This window comes from Tinamus guttatus, unplaced genomic scaffold, assembly GCF_059628265.1.
Source record: "Tinamus guttatus ecotype Peru unplaced genomic scaffold, ASM5962826v1 Tinamus_guttatus_pri_ptg000070l, whole genome shotgun sequence".
Lineage (NCBI taxonomy): Eukaryota > Metazoa > Chordata > Aves > Tinamiformes > Tinamidae > Tinamus > Tinamus guttatus.
The window spans coordinates 1965504-1981169 of record NW_028288604.1 but is presented as its reverse complement, the minus strand read 5'-3'; the positions used below and the strand labels follow the sequence as shown (position 1 = coordinate 1981169).

The following is a 15666-nucleotide window of genomic DNA, read 5'->3' as shown; positions in this document are numbered from 1 at the left end:
CCTTATTTTTCTATATTGCCTTAACTGGGGAACATTTTTACTTTGTGTGGATATCCTAGTGTGGAGATGACTAAAGGAATACCTGAGCTAGGTCAGAAAGTGCATGTCCATTTGGTATTGTTTTCCCTAGTGAACATATGTGGGTACCTTACAAGGATTAGAGTAAGACAAATGTCTACATTACTTTATCCTCATGTTTTCCCGACCTTTTCCTATTTTAATCTTGGGGTTTGTGAGTCAGTTTTTCTATTTAATAACCCCTATTACGTTTCCCTTCGGAATGGTTGCCCAGCCTCCTGCATCCACAGTATGCCTTGATCAGGAATTCCACAGGTCTCCTTCACGTGTTGTGGAAGGAGAACCTCACATTTTGTGAAAAAGGGGGGCTTTGCTTACTTTAAGCCTGTTTTGCTTGGCAGTCCCTAGTTGGTGTATTCCTGTATATACGATAGCGGGAAGGCAGTGATCTTAAATAGCTATTTGGGTATCTTAAGCGATATACATGGTTTCAAGTTTTCCTTCAGTTTAGTAGAAGCTTAGAATAAAGTTACTGTTGTTTTGGAGTCCAAGCTGCCAACATTTTGATTTCTGTTGCTGTGTGTGTTTGTACCCTCCTTGCTTCCAGTTGCTGGTCAGTCAGTCTGGACAATATGACAAAGCAACATGTAGAGAAATCCACGAAGCACTGGTTCTCAATCTATCAGATGATTGAGAAGTATGTACAAGAACAAACAGAAGGAAATGAAGAAGGTAAGTACTGTCCTCCTATAAACATGTCATACACTTTGAGCAATTTCTAAGGATGCATAATTAAGTGCTTAAAAGTGTGGCAGTTAAAGGATGTAGCTCTTGTCCCCTTTGTGAAAACCCTACAATAAATTCCATGATAGTATAAGATCTTCTAGACAGTGTGTACTTTAATTGGTGTTGGTTTCTGAAAATTATATGTAATGTAAAGAAAGGAAGATACCTGTAGGAGGCACATGAAAGAAAGAACTGGTCACTGTGCGTCTTGCACATAGATAACGAATTTTAGAATGAGATTTGAGAGGGAAGAAGCCTCTGTCTGCAGCTGTAAAAGGCACTTTATCTTATTGCATGCAGTTGAGTTTACATCCCAGCTGAAGTGTTTCCAGCATTCTGAATAAAGCTTAAACAATCCATACAGTATGTATGCTTTTGGTATCTGCCCTGCCTAGCAAATCTCTCTGCAGCTGTTCAAGTTAAGGAGGAAAATTGTTCTCAGTACTTAGTCCTCCAAATTTTGTATAATTGTAAAGATGAAAGAAACATTCAGTCTTCTCTACCAGATTGTTCCTTGATGATCACGAGGAATTAAGCAACTGGCAGCAACTAATTTGTGCTCATCATTGCTGAGAAAGGCAATCATTCATAGAAAACAGCAAATATTTTTGACTGTTTGATGTCAGACTGTGCTGGCCCCAGTATGTTGTTTCCTCTATCTACTTCTTATTTTAAGATTAGAATACACATACAAACATTTTTTTTTTCCTTCCTCCCAAGTTCTTCTTTGTATAGGAAGTTTCTCAGTTTCTTTCGAACCTTGCCTAATAGCGACCCGGTGTTAGGCTGTGAGTTACAAAGGTTGTAACAGGTAAAATTTTCATGTGGGCTTTTTTTTTTTTTCTTTTTTTTTTTTTTCCTCCTCCCCTCTTTCCTCTAAATTTTCGAGGGGTTTCAGAAACTGAGCAGATGAGTCTCCAAGTGCTGATCAGCACCCTGCAGGCCTTCATCGAGGGATCTACGCTGGGAGAGTTTCACACACGGCTTCAGGCACTACTGGTTTTCCACTGCCATGTCCTGCTGATGCCGCAGGTGGCAAGAAAGGGTAGGTTGTTACCATGACGTGTGTTAAGTCTTCTTTACAAGACATTCCAGACTTTAGATGCACATCATTGAGAGCTCCTAAGAGTCATCCAAGCTTATACTGCTGCTTTTACTGTTTCCTTCAAGAATGCTGTTGGCTTGTTTGCCCCATCCCTCGATACAAGTAGGCTTTATGATCACAAGGAGACCAGTTGTGTTTCTGTTGTTGATACTGAAGAATATCCTGTTTTCAAAGAAGCTTGTTATTGTCTGTCCCTTCCAGATGTCCTGTGCAGCATCCTGTGGAATCTGCATAATTATTATAAGCAGTTTTCAGAGTGTGTTGAGACCAGAATCGCTGAACTGCGACAACCTATAGAAAAGGAACTTAAGGTAAAAGAAAACTTAACTCGGACAGCTTATTGAGGTGATGCAATGAACAGCAGAGCAATTAGTGGTTGAATTTGTAGATAGCTTGAAATCCTTGTGGTACTTCACTTGGCAAAGAAATGATTTATAAGGTTAGGTGAAAGTCCTTAATGTTCCATCAGTCTCATTTGGTCAAGAAGGTTACTACCATATCATGAAGCCCATTTGGATTTCACAACATTTGGTTGTGCAGAGGCCTAAGCACAAACATTTCAACACGTACAAACACACTATTAATAGAAGATGGTGACTTATGCAGTCATTTCCTCTAACTAAATTGAAGGTCTTACATTTTAAGACAGTCAGATTCTTGCAGATCATTAACTTTTAAAGCTGATATTTTATATGCAAATCCCTTATTGGGTTTGTATAAGTGATCCCACTGATTATTTCTTTCATTAATAGGAATTTGTGAAAATTTCAAAGTGGAATGATGTCAGCTTCTGGGCCATAAAACAATCTGTTGAAAAAACACACAGGTAACTAAAAGCTTGGGAGTAAAATGCCATTTGGGGACTAATAAAATGCCATATTTGTATGTGCAATTGAATTTCTATCTTCCTGATAGGTATTCTCTGTATGAGATTAAATTTAAAATGCTAGAATATTTCTGACACCCATCACTTTGAGCATCTGGGAGACTTCATATGTTAGAATATTTTATAACTGTTCTGCTTTTCTTTGATAACTAGGACCCTTTTTAAATTCATGAAGAAGTTTCAAGTTGTTCTCAATGAGCCATGTCAGCCTGCCTTGGTGGAAAGTGATAAAGAAGGGCAGCTGGACTGCTTGCAAAGGCAGCAAGAAACTGAGAACACAGAGACCAGAATTCAGAGGCTGAACACGACCGTAAGAAAAGCTCTGTGTGCTAGAACAGATGCTGATAAGGTGACTTTATTCTTTATATGTAGGAAGGGTGTTTTTTCTATTTACATGTTATCTGTTGCTTTTCACCGATTGTCTGATTGTCAACTTTGAGTGTTTTTTTGTGTGTTTTCAGTGCTAGGGAACACCACAAGCAGACAGATGTGCAATATAGAAAGACAAATACAAGGATATAATACAGAGATGATAACCATTGCACATTTTGTCTGCAAGTTACTAGTGTCATCTGCAACAACTTGATAGTTCTCCAGCTAGAGCAGAAATAAGGACAAGGAGTAGAACTAATGTTCTCTGCCATTAAGGGAGAATTTTCACCCAAAATGATAAGCATCTGTGACTTCAGCTGCAGATTCTTTTAAACGGGGACTCAAACAAATGGTCATATATCTGTAATATTTGTGCATATGTAAAAATTGATTAAATATAAAATATTTCCGACTTGAATTCTGTGAGGGGAATACACTGTTTTGTCATACTGTTGTTGTGGGCTGAAAGCATGTGTAGGAATGTGTTTTATTAGCTGACGTGATAACTCCTGCACAGTTATAGATGCACTGTTTGGTGTGTTTATAATACAGTTGTCCAGCCCAAAGTGGAAGGTAGTTAATTTTACTCCTGAAATAGTTTCATTTCATACCCGTTAGGCTATGTTAATGAGATGTGAGAAGCCAGTTGGAACTCCTCAGGATTTTTTGGAGGCAGGATGCTCAGTTACTCCTATCTGGAAGTTTCCAGAGTTTTGCTCACTTTTATCCTATCAAGAGGATGGTTGGTTTTGCTCTTGGCCTTGACAGTCATGAGGGCAGAGTAAGGGGGTGGAAAGCTGGCAATTGTCTCTCCTCTTTCCCCAAAACCTGTAAATGATTAAGATGGTTTAATGGATCCCTTGTTTAATAAACAAAGACATTATGAAACTACAAGAAGAAATATGAGACCTTGAGTTGAACAGTCCCTGCTGAATAATTTCAGACATACGCACCAGAGGATCATTCATGTCATTTAATCATTTCTATTTGCATTCCTCTTTCAGTGTTCTTGAGCAGGGCAATTAAATTTGTATCTAATAAGGTGTTAGTGGTGTTCTTACCTTGCACCGTGAGAGCATTAGTCTTTTGAGTTAGTGTGACTTTCTTTGGACAAGTAAGGTCCAAGGAACTGATGTGAAGCAGCGATAACCTCTGTGAAGGAGGTCATGACAAACCGTGAAGAGTATGATCGTAGCATCTTCCCTTTATCTGGCTGTTTTCAGAATTAATGTATACCTGACAAACATGCACTGATTTTCCTCAAGTGTTGGTGCTGAACTGTGCTGAGGAGTACATTGAACAGGTTTTTGGGTTTAGCTGAATACAGAATTTTGCTCTTGTTTTTAAAGCAAACTACTGTTGTCTTGATTGAGGCTGCCCTGTCTGTCCATTGTGTGCATATACTCAGAATGTTTCTTTTTTTTCTCAGAGGGGACTCCCAGAAGAGTGTCAGGACGGGATTATATTTCATGCAGAATCTCTTCAGTATCGTCTGCCTAAACTTACCAAAAAAATGAAGAAAATGTGTATAAGAGTTATGGAAAATAATTCATTTTCAAGTTTGCTGGAAGATCTTGACCAATTCACAGGTTGAGTATTCTTGTGATTTTTATACCATAATGGACCTCTGTATTGTGAAATAAAATGGAACAGAGAAGGAAGAAGTTTACATATAGATATATAGATCCCTTCACAGACCACCTTTCCATGGCTAGTGTGTGTGCGTGCTGCAGCTTCACATGACTTACCTTTTCTTTTTCTTCCATACAGGAGATGTCATTGACTCTGTAGTTGAGCTGCAGAATTTAACATTTAATCAGGCAGTAGATAAGGAGAAGCAGAAGTCAGAGGCCAAGCATATCCAGATGCAGAAGCAACGGGCTTTGTCAGAGCTCTTTAAAAGCCTTGCTAAAACAGGTTTGTACTTAGTTTAAAAATACAAACATCTTAAGCATTTTATGTTTTTGCTAATACACGTAAATCTACCATAATATTAATTATGTTCTTGAAGTCACTGATTCGTTAATACCTGGTACTCCTTGAGTCTCTATTTCCTTTTCCCTGTTAACTGGGAGACCTAACATGTTTCCCCTTTATACTGTCTCTTCCTCTCCACTACCTCATATGTAAAACGGTTGCTTTTGTGAAGCAGCAGTCTATCATATCTCTAGTCAGAAGTCACTGCACAGCTTTTGGAAGCAAGAGGGAAGCTAATGGTCTTGTACCCATTTCCCCAGTCCAGCACTGACAAGAAATCTGCTCCTTTGCGTGAGGACCCATCCCTCTGTCATCAAACTGGTCACGTTGCTGGAGACACTGTTGAGCCATAGAGGCAGAGGCCCCTTGAGGGGGATCTTTGGAGGCACGATAGTCAGCAGTCCAGGCTCCCTTGCTAGTTCTAAAATGAAGCCTTCACCCAAGCTCTTAGTTTTCATTTCCTTTCTTGCTATGTTAAACTACTCAACAGCTGTTTAGTCAGTGAAGAGTTTGGAAGCCAAAAAAAGAAATGCAGTCACGATGTGTGTGAGCTGCCTGACAGCTCTGCCAAGTCATAGCCAGAAGCAGGAACTAAACATAATCCTGCCAATATTTATTTATTTATTTATTTATTTAATCTCTCATTTTGATGCTTCTCTTTGAAGCTACAGCTTCTGGCCTTGAACTGAAAAGCTCAAAAAATGAAAGAAAAAAAAATTTTCAAAGAAAGAAAGATTGGTTAAATTGCCTTTTTTCTCCCATGGTAGCAGGAGGAGGTTGAAAACTTAACGGTTCCAATAAGGTGTGATCTTAATAACAAAATAGCTCAAATGGGTTGTGTCATGGCACTTGAGAAGTAATTAAAATAGTTCTAAATGCTTTGTGGGAGAGTTTTAAATTGTTATTTTGACAATTGTATATAGTTTGTATTACTAAACCAGTTGATATGTGTGCTAAGTAAATTGTTTCAGGAATACTGAGGTTTCGATTTAGGCTGCAAACATGGATGAGTATGTGGGATGTGTTCAGCACTTCACTTTTCCTGTGCATGGGAATGGTTGCTTTTTTACACCAACTGGTGAGAAATGATGTCTGACAAGGATTTCTACCCTGTGAAGCTCATGCTGGAGGGAGGATATACTGCAATGATTTAATTAGACATTGGTCTTGAATTCTTTATTGGGTTCTACCTTTGTTTTCAGGTGACACCTTTTAGCTCCTTCATGCATCAGTCATCCCATATCTAGAAATGGAGTGATGATCCCTTAATTCAGCTTTCAGAAGAGAGCAGGGTAATGAATGGAAAAGTCTTAGTCTTAAGAATCACCCTCCATTCTTTCTGGAAGAAACAGCAACATACATAGATACAGATGTGACGGATATAAGCATAGATAAATAAAGCGTGTTTGTTACGTTCTCTACTTCAGGATAGTTTGAAATGAGTTTCAGTTGACTTGGGAGAAATCACCGCATCTCATTCAACTTTGAAAATAGCTAAGATAACAGCCTGAGGACAGAGTTTAAAAAGTACATAGCTGTACCTTTCTCTTCATTTTTATTCTGTGCTGTGGTATTTGTCCTTTAGGTTCAGGCTTTTGTAGTTTGAAGTTTGTTTTTCTGCTACTGTCGCCAATGTCTTTTATCCCTACAAGTCTATGTTTATTTTTCTTATTTCAGTTGTGTGTTATGTGTTCCTCCATTAGGAAAATACAAAATGTGATTGTCAAAATCAAAAACACTAGCAGCTTTCATACCTTTATGCCAGTTATTCATGTCATTTTTTTTTTTAATACAAAAGAATAAGGGCCTGAAGAGATGTGCATTCGAATGTCATTCCAGGTTTGTCATACCGGAAAGGTCTGTCTTGGTCCCGTTCAAAGGATTATCATGAAATACTCTGTCTGCTTCCACTGGACTTGCATAATGCGTTGTGTGTAGTGAATTGTACACAGGACGTGGATGCCACGTATGTACACAGCATTTCTCACCTTTGTATTGTAGGAAGTTCAGCTGTCATTTACAGAATTAATTACATGTGGATTTAGACCATTTTTGCATTTTAAGTTAGGGTTTTAAAGATATCTGTAAGATGGTGGGGTGTTTTGCTTTGTTTTACTTGCTCTTTTACTTAAGTTTGGGTGGTTTTGTTACTTAAGTTTGGGTGGTTTTGGGAAGGGCTTTGTGTTTGTGGTGTTTGTAGGTTTGTTTTATTTTTTGAAATCACTTCTCACTTCGGAAGCCTCCTATATACTGTATTCGCACACATAGCTTATTAATATCTATTATAAGGATTGGGGGAGTTGTTTTGTTTTCTTTTGTTTTTTTTTTTCTTTTAATTAGACTTTTGGCAACTCTATGGGAAGTGCCAACTCTGAGCTTTGTTAACATTATATTAGAAAAAAATAGACTAAGCTGCAGCTCATCTGTAATGAGGTTGTTAACAGTCCACATTCTGTCTTCATCATTGGCTAATGGAATATTTCAGGAGAACGTGCGTAGTAGACTTCCTAGTGGGTATTTATGGAATGCTCTGGATATTGAAAAGGTGTTTTTTCAAAAGTTCCTGTAGTGTTTTTCAGGCAGTAGTTCATCTTATATCATTAAAACATGCTGGCCTTTTCAGTTGTAGGGATTTAGCTTGTGTCTTCATCAAGTCCAAAACAAAGGCTTCCCTCTCAGATTGGATTAAGCTGCATCGAATTTTACTACATAAGTGCCAAATCGTAATATATTTGGTATTGCTACTACTCTTAGGATTTTTCTAAAAAAAAAAATAGGATTCCATAGGATTTATTTATTTGGGCGGGGGGGACGAAAAGTGTTTTCTTATCTTTAGTTGTCTAGTACTCTAGGGAAAATGAAGAGTTACAAGACCATTTGTATTTGCAATGAAAAATAAAAATCAATAGCAATTTTCTTAGAGGTTAAAGAGCTAGCCGGGTGTTTCCAGTGTTTTGAGATACTGAAGCTGTGTACCTTTCTAATATCAAACTTTGCCAGGTTGCTGACAGAGATCTCCTCTGCCTGGGAGGGGTGCCAGAAGTACTTCTATCGGTCACTCGCACGCCACTCTAGGCTGCAGACAGCGCTGCTAGCACCTGCCAAGGTAAAACATCAAGCTCAAGCCAGACATCCTACTGGCATTATCTTTATCACTTTAAATTGGGGTTTTCCAGCAGTAAAAGGGTAGCGTAAGAGCACTATTTTTGTAGTGTAATACAAAATATCTTGGGGCTAACTCTTAAATGCACCAGTTCAAAACCTGTCATTTTGGCATTTTAGTTGAGAGAGCTAAATTAATTTGTGCAGTGACTAGTATCTTCCACCTCATCAGATCACAAATTAACTGCTTTATTTCGTGTGTGAAAGAAACCCATAAAATGTTAATTTGATGACTGTTAGAGCAACAAAATCTGGATTAGTTCCAACTCATGAAAAATCCTTTGAGAGTTTTAATGGAATATGGCTGGAGCCAAAGGTCAACAGGAAAAAAAAAAAAAAAAGGGTAATTCCATACTTGAAAGTTGGCCTAAAATCAGTAGGAGTAACAAATGAGTTCTGATGAATCAGGGTTATTTTTTCAGTACTGCTTTACAGAGCACTGGAACAGGCTGCCCAGGGAGGTTGTGGAGTCTCCTTCTCTGGAGATCTTCACAACCCACCTGGATGCCACCCTGTGCCACGTGCTCTAGGTGTCTCTGTTGGAGAGGGAGGGTTGGAATAGATGTTGGAAGGGACCTCTAGAGATCCTCAACCACTCTGTGACTCTGTGATACTGCAGGAAAACAAGGATCTCTGAGATCATCTTCCTCTCACTGCACTGCACTTGATTGTCTTTTTTTTTTCTCTCCTCTCCAACATGATCCTGACAGATGTTACAGCTGACAACAGCATAAACGATTGGGTGCAGATATGGTCAGTTTTGTTAACTGCTGTGAATGTGTGTTCAAAGTTTTTGTTCAGGATCCTTTCCACAAAGACATGAAATTAATTGCTGATATATCTCAGCAAAAGAATTGTGGAAGGGATTTTTAGCAGTGGTGATATGTGTGAAAACTTAAGCTAACATATATCCTCTTTGGTTTTTAATTGTAATTTTGTAAGAAAGTTTTACTGTCTGTAAATTTAGTTCCAAGAAATATTGCTGCATTGAGGTGCAATTTAGTTTGATTGTGATGGAATCTGCTTGAAAATCAAATTTGTGTGCAATTTATTTAAAGACAGAGGATGTAGAGAAATGAAGGCAGTGGAAATTACAACTCTTGTCTACGTTTTTAAAACGTGCTCCGTTAAACCATGACCTTCCAGTCTGCTCGGTGAAATAAAATGGAGCCATAAAGAACACTGATGTCACTTGGTTTATTCCATTAACTGTTCCCTTGCTTTGCTCCAATTTGTCTTCTTCAGGAGCTTGGACTAGGTAGCATTGAACGCTGCAAGGGATTCACTGCACACCTCATGAAGATGCTCGCCAGGCAGAGACGCTCTCTCACTGCCTTGACAGAGCAGTGGGTCATACTAAGGTATTGTTGGCTTTTGTTGTTACACTCTTATTCTGAATGTTGGAAAGGAGTTTGGCAGTATGCAGTTCTGCTTAAGAAAGGTATAAAATGATAAAGTAGAAAGAATTAAATCCCATCTCCTCAGTAGAAAAGGAGAAAAAAAAAAAAAAAACGTTTTTAGATATCGTCTGCCATTGCAGCCGGTGTTCTGGAATCAAATTAATGGGAGAAAAATGGCACGTGTGAAGACCATGAAATAATTGCTGTAATTATTTACGTTGTTAAGCCTTTAGTCTGTCAGATCTGTCCCATTTAGGTTACATAAATTAATTTTGACTTTGAAGTTTGATTTGGTTTGGAACAAATAGGTTGTGCCTGGTTGGCACTTTAAGTCCAAATAAGAAATCTCAGCATATTATGAAGAAAAACTGAACGTTTTTTTTGTTTAGGTTGGTTTTTTTTCCTAATGTAGAGGTACGTTACACTTTTAATGAAAAGGAAAAGTCTGTAATAAATATTTGTACTTGATGTGATACTTCATCTGTTGCTTATCTGTTTCAACTCTATGATTCTGCTGAATGGCTGTGCTTTTTGCTGAAGTAAACCATAAAGCTTAATGAACTTGCCAGGAATCGTTCCCTTCATACGGTATTTGATCTCAGTTGGAGATTCATGGTGCAAAGTTTATTTTAGAACAGGAAATTTGTATTATAATAGGAATGTTTAAAAAAAAAAAAAACTTATGCTTGCAGTAATATTAAAAGTTATTAAGCCACTTAATTGCATGGCTTTGACTTTTATTGCTCATCAGATTGCTCATTAGAAGTTTGAGCTTCTAAAAAAAAAAAAAGCATATAATGTAAATCTCAATTGAGTTTATGTAACTCGTTTCTTCCTTTGTTCCTACCCAGGAACCTCCTGAGCTGCGTAGAAGAGATAGATTCCAGGTTGGCTGCCGACAGAGAATACAGCGTAGCATTTCCTCCTCAGGACAATTTTCAGCAGTGGACTGACAGACTGCAGCAACTTTCCATGCAGTGTGTGATGGTGCTTGAGGAACTCTCTTGGTTTCTACAGTGCTGCCCAAAAGAACAGTCAATGAAATGTAGTGATACTGAAAGGACCGATGGCAAAACAGACATTCTTCAGAGTACAGTACCTGAGCAGACCTTGGGAAGTATTTTTATGGGAATACCTGACCGAATTGCCTCAGAGTTAAAATACCCTTCTCCAGTAACAGCAGAGCAGCTGCCTCTTGGATGCAGGATGCAACGTAAAGATCAGTTATGGCTGCAGCTAGCTACAAAATTGACGGAGATGCTGGCAAACGTGAAGGCAATAAAAGCAGATGTGGACAAAATAAGACAACAGTCATTTGAGACCTTATTTTATTCCTGGTAAGTTCTGTCCATGTGTAAAACTGAACGTTTTACATTGTATGTTCATTTAAGATGTGTAAAATCATCTTGAAAATGTTCACCTACGTGTATCATCAAAGATGCTGTTCAGATACTCTTGAAACTTTTTTTTTTCTTTTCAAAATGCAGTCTGGCTTTTCAAATGAATGCATTTCCCCAGCCCCCTGACAAGTTGGACAGAAATTGGTCCGTCTTAGCTTTTCAGTTTTTGTTTTGTTCTCTTAGAATTTTATGCCTGTAGCTCCTTATTTATTTAGAAAAAAATGAGAATTTCAAACGTGGAAATCCTTTTTTTTTTTTTTTTTTTTTTTTTTTTTTTAGGACCAGTAGCTGATGAAGACCAAAAAGCGCACATTTTTTTTCACAATAGCATTCTCACTGTTTGAACTGAAAATGAAACTCGTCCTTAGCGTCAAGTTTTTATTTGATAAGTTTCAGATTAAGATATTAATTTGAAGTGTACTTTCTTATCTTGGTATCATTATATTTCTTGTTACAGGAGAGATTTTGAGGTCTGTACATCAGCTTTGAGATGTTTGCTGGAAGTCTCAACTCAGTTACAGAGCATAGAGTCTTTATTTCTTCCAAATGAGGAAGGCAGACAAGCTGCAAATCAGATGGCACTAATCAAGAGCCTAAGGTATATCCAAGAGGAGGTTAATAAAACATCTACAGACTTCGAAGCCTGGAGAACACAGCTTCTTAGTTCTGTGTCAAATGGTGGTGGTAAGGACAATTCTTCTCCAATTCTGCATTTTAAATAAGAACAAAGAATTCATTAGCTTGGTCAGTGCAGAAGATCTGCTCCGTATTACATCTGATGTGCAAAACCACTTGAGGTGAAATTCAAACTTGCCAAGCTTAGTCCATATTTAAGTTGTGCCATAATATTTTTCTCCTGTAGTCACTGTTTATGACAGATCTTAGACTCTAGTTGTAAGTCAGAATTAGCAAGGGTGCTTTAGTAGAACTATGTTATGTAGCAAAGACTACACAATATTGTGAATATTTTCTCTCAGTAAGTCCTGATGCTGGAGAACATACTTAATAATACTTAACTTTTAAGTGTTCTTGGTTGATAAGTATTACCATGAACATTTTTGCAAGTTTGCTTCCATTGAGGGACCAATATTCAGCACAGAGCTACTGTGAGCAAGTAAAATGAGCATACTTGGCGCAAACTGTAGTTAAGATTCCCCTACCACTGCTGTTTAAATTCAGGCTAAATGATTTTGTTCAAAATCTCTCCAGGCTCTGTGTCATGACGCATTCAATTCCAGAACATTAAACTCTTATGGAATAACTAAATCATATTTGCTCCTGAAATAACCATACCATGAAAGCTGTATGTGAGGATTCTTCATGTTTAATGAAACTTTTGGAGTTTCTTAATATGTCATGTGTCCCTGAAAGCCGTGTAGTTGAACACATTTAGTGTTAGATTATTTATCATGTAAAGCAATGTTGGTTGTGTGAGGGGAAGGTAATGACCTGTAATTTAATGGGTTTCTAAGTAAAACTGGTTGTGTTGTGGTTCAAAAGGGAATCAAGAGTCAGATGGAGAGTTTGTGCAGCACTTCTCAGCACAAGCTGAAACCGTTATCCATGCTGTGCTGTATGCCATCCAGTGCTTGGTAGAGAGAAAACAGGAGGCTGGAAAACATGAAGAAAAATCTCCAGAGGAAAATGGTAAGTCTATGCGTTTAATCAAAGGGAAATGAGAATTTAAACTCTGCACCCCTAAAAACACCTTGTATCATGTAGGAGGAATCCAGTACTCAAGAAGATTGCCATTTTGATAAGAGTTGTCCATGTAAACAGAATGGAAATTTATAGATTTCTTGCTTAATTTCTTTTTAGAACATCTAATTTGATTCCTGTTTTTTTTGTTTTTCTATGTTGTAATAGATGATGATGCAGCCTCATTTGAAAATCTTAAAGAAGGGCACTTAACTAAGCTTTTGGATGAAGATCTCTCTGCTGATTTGGATGCTTTGCATGTGCAGAAAATAATTTCAGCTGTTTCAGAACTCTTGGAGAACCTGAAATCTTACAGGGAAGATTACACCTCAGATAAACAGAAGGTAAAATTGCCCTTCCTAAATGTTTTTGGCTTTGGAGTCTCAAATACTTTAACTGTGAACCTGGACAGTTAAACATGCAATGCTTTTCCTGTCTGAACTACAGAGGATATAAAAAATCATTGCCAAATGTAGTTGCTATTCTTAAATGAAAACAGATATACCTTTAGAAAGAGAGGAAAGGTTTTGTTTTTGTGAAATGGGAAAGCTAGAAAAGATCTTTGGGAACTTCAGAAATTATAACTAAATGTGCCAGTTATTTCTGGTTTGAGCAATTGTTTTCAGTCTCTGTTATTGCCCTCTGACCTATCTCAGTATGTACATGATTGTTTGACAGCTTTTCTTTTGTTTTAACTGCAGCTCTTCCACCAGTGCTGCTACCTACTCGTGCGTCTAAAGCCCATGCTGTGCCAGTATTCAGACCTTATCCTCTTCTACCTCACAGTTTCACTGGCATCGCACAGGGGTACTGGAAAACTGCTCTCTGTTTTAACTAGTATATTTACCGAGCTTGCCCAAAAGGTAAGTTAACAGAAAATAACAGTGAGTAGAGAGTAAGCATATATATACAACTTATACAAAAGTCTTAAGTAGAAACTAAGCTAAAAGATGTACTTGATCTACTACAGAGAACCGTGGTTAATAACTACTGGCATGTAAAAATGTTTTTGTCACTTCTTGGTTACCTCCTTCATTATCAGTAGCTCACATAGCTTGACAGTGTGATGGGAAAACTGGTGTGGGCACCAGTGCAGGATATGACTGTTTTTAAACTTTTTTTTTCATTGTTCTTCAGAACGAACTCCTATCTAGGTAGCATTAAAGCTTATGCAAAGTTCAGTCTTTGTACGGAGAGATGTTACAGAAAGAAGCCCAATGTTTTGAAATGGGGGAAGAGGATTTTCAGTGTAATAGCACCTTACAGAATGTTCTTGATCATCAAAATATATATTTTTTCCTGGCATTGACTTTGAAAGCTTGTTTGCCTTTGTAGGGATTTTGCCTGCCGAAAGAATTACTCGAGGATGAAGCAGGAGAAGGAGCAACACAGTTTCAGGATTACGAGGATGGTGGTATTGGAGATGGGGAAGGCAAGAAGGATGTGAGTGACAAAATAGAAAGTGAAGACCAGGTACGTAAGAATATTTTGGTTTGATTTAAGTAAAACTGAGACTAAATAAAATACTTGCCAAAGAAAAGCTGCTTATTGTTACTTAAAAATAATATTTTGATTATTGGCATTAATTATTTATATTCTGATGTTTGTAACTGTAAGTGCAGTGTTTTAGCCGTGTTGTTGAAAACTGTTATTTCTTACTGGAGCAACACCTTTAACTGCTCCACAGACAAAAGTAATGTAAGTTGGCTTTGTGTCAGTTTTGGAGACAAGTTTAGTCATTTAAAAGGATGAACATTATTTAAAAAAAACAGTCTGGTTTTTAAGGAGGCCTGTGTAATGTAATGGAAAATATGAGGCTCTAGCTGGTTTAGCAGAGTTGGATTGGAAAAGGCACATGTGGGTAGAGAGCTCATGGGCAAAAGCATCGTAGTGGAGTTTGTCTAGACCTTGAGGAGCAGTGACAGTGCAGAGAGACATGCGTGACTTCTGTGGAGCCGTGCTGAATTGAGAAAGCCAATGGGAGGCCCAGGACACTTGATCCTGCTCTAAGCTGGCCTCTAAACACTTGCTTCAGTTACTTGCACACACATTATGCTCTATTTTCAATACTGGCATTTGCATACAGGAAATGAAGAGCTGTCTCTAAAAGGGACCGAAGGCAGCATCAGATAACTTTTCTATAGGTTATAGTTGGACTACAAATTCACTTTTTTAAGGTATTCTGACTGATAAGGCAGTTGCTACTCTTGAGTAGATGTTATAGTAATTACTTTAGCTCAATTTTATGAAAACAAAACTTTACTTAAATTTGAAATTCATGTTCTGAAAAGCAAGATAGATTGAATGTGTTCAAATAAAAGCAGCATGAAATTGCTTTCAATCTCCACTCTGGATTGACTTTTTTCTTTATATCCAAGGTTATAAATACGTGAGTGGTGCTTTAAGCTTTCATATCCAGGAAAGACGCTTTGTAACTTCTGATTTTCTCAACAATTCAGGTAGAAGATACCTATCAAAAGGGCAAAGAGAAGGAGAAAGAGGACCCAGATTCCAAACCAGACATCGAAGGGGAAGACAATGCAATTGAAATGTCAGAAGACTTTGAAGGGAAAATGCATGATGGAGAACAAGAGAAAAAAGGTTTGGCTCTTCTGCTAGGACTGACTCATAAGAAATATAATAAATCAATCCAATCCTAAATTCATCTGCACAAGAAGAGAGATATTCAAAAACTAATAAATAAGTGGAAGGGACCTTTGTCTTTCCCTTCCTAGTAATGCCAAAACATTGTGAAAATGGAGGAGGGAGAAGGGTAAGGAATGGAGAGTTTAAGTCTTCCAAGTTTGGCACCTGATGTCTATTAATTTGAGAGAGAGAGTGTTGTTTACATCAGTATGTCCA

At 37.8% G+C, this 15666-nt stretch overlaps 1 protein-coding gene across 1 annotated transcript in view; it reads left to right on the top strand.

Annotated features, from left to right (window-relative positions):
* Positions 1–15666, top strand: part of MDN1 (midasin AAA ATPase 1) — an 87962-nt gene that overhangs the window by 56910 nt on the left and 15386 nt on the right. Inside the window, exons 68-84 of the mRNA XM_088519776.1 lie at positions 626–750; positions 1703–1849; positions 2111–2220; positions 2662–2735; positions 2949–3144; positions 4597–4756; positions 4938–5084; positions 6984–7110; positions 8145–8250; positions 9552–9667; positions 10558–11043; positions 11564–11790; positions 12607–12753; positions 12973–13148; positions 13506–13667; positions 14140–14277; positions 15264–15405. Coding sequence (XP_088375902.1) covers positions 626–750; positions 1703–1849; positions 2111–2220; positions 2662–2735; positions 2949–3144; positions 4597–4756; positions 4938–5084; positions 6984–7110; positions 8145–8250; positions 9552–9667; positions 10558–11043; positions 11564–11790; positions 12607–12753; positions 12973–13148; positions 13506–13667; positions 14140–14277; positions 15264–15405 — 2786 coding nt within the window. The remainder of the gene's footprint in view (positions 1–625; positions 751–1702; positions 1850–2110; positions 2221–2661; positions 2736–2948; positions 3145–4596; positions 4757–4937; positions 5085–6983; positions 7111–8144; positions 8251–9551; positions 9668–10557; positions 11044–11563; positions 11791–12606; positions 12754–12972; positions 13149–13505; positions 13668–14139; positions 14278–15263; positions 15406–15666) is intronic.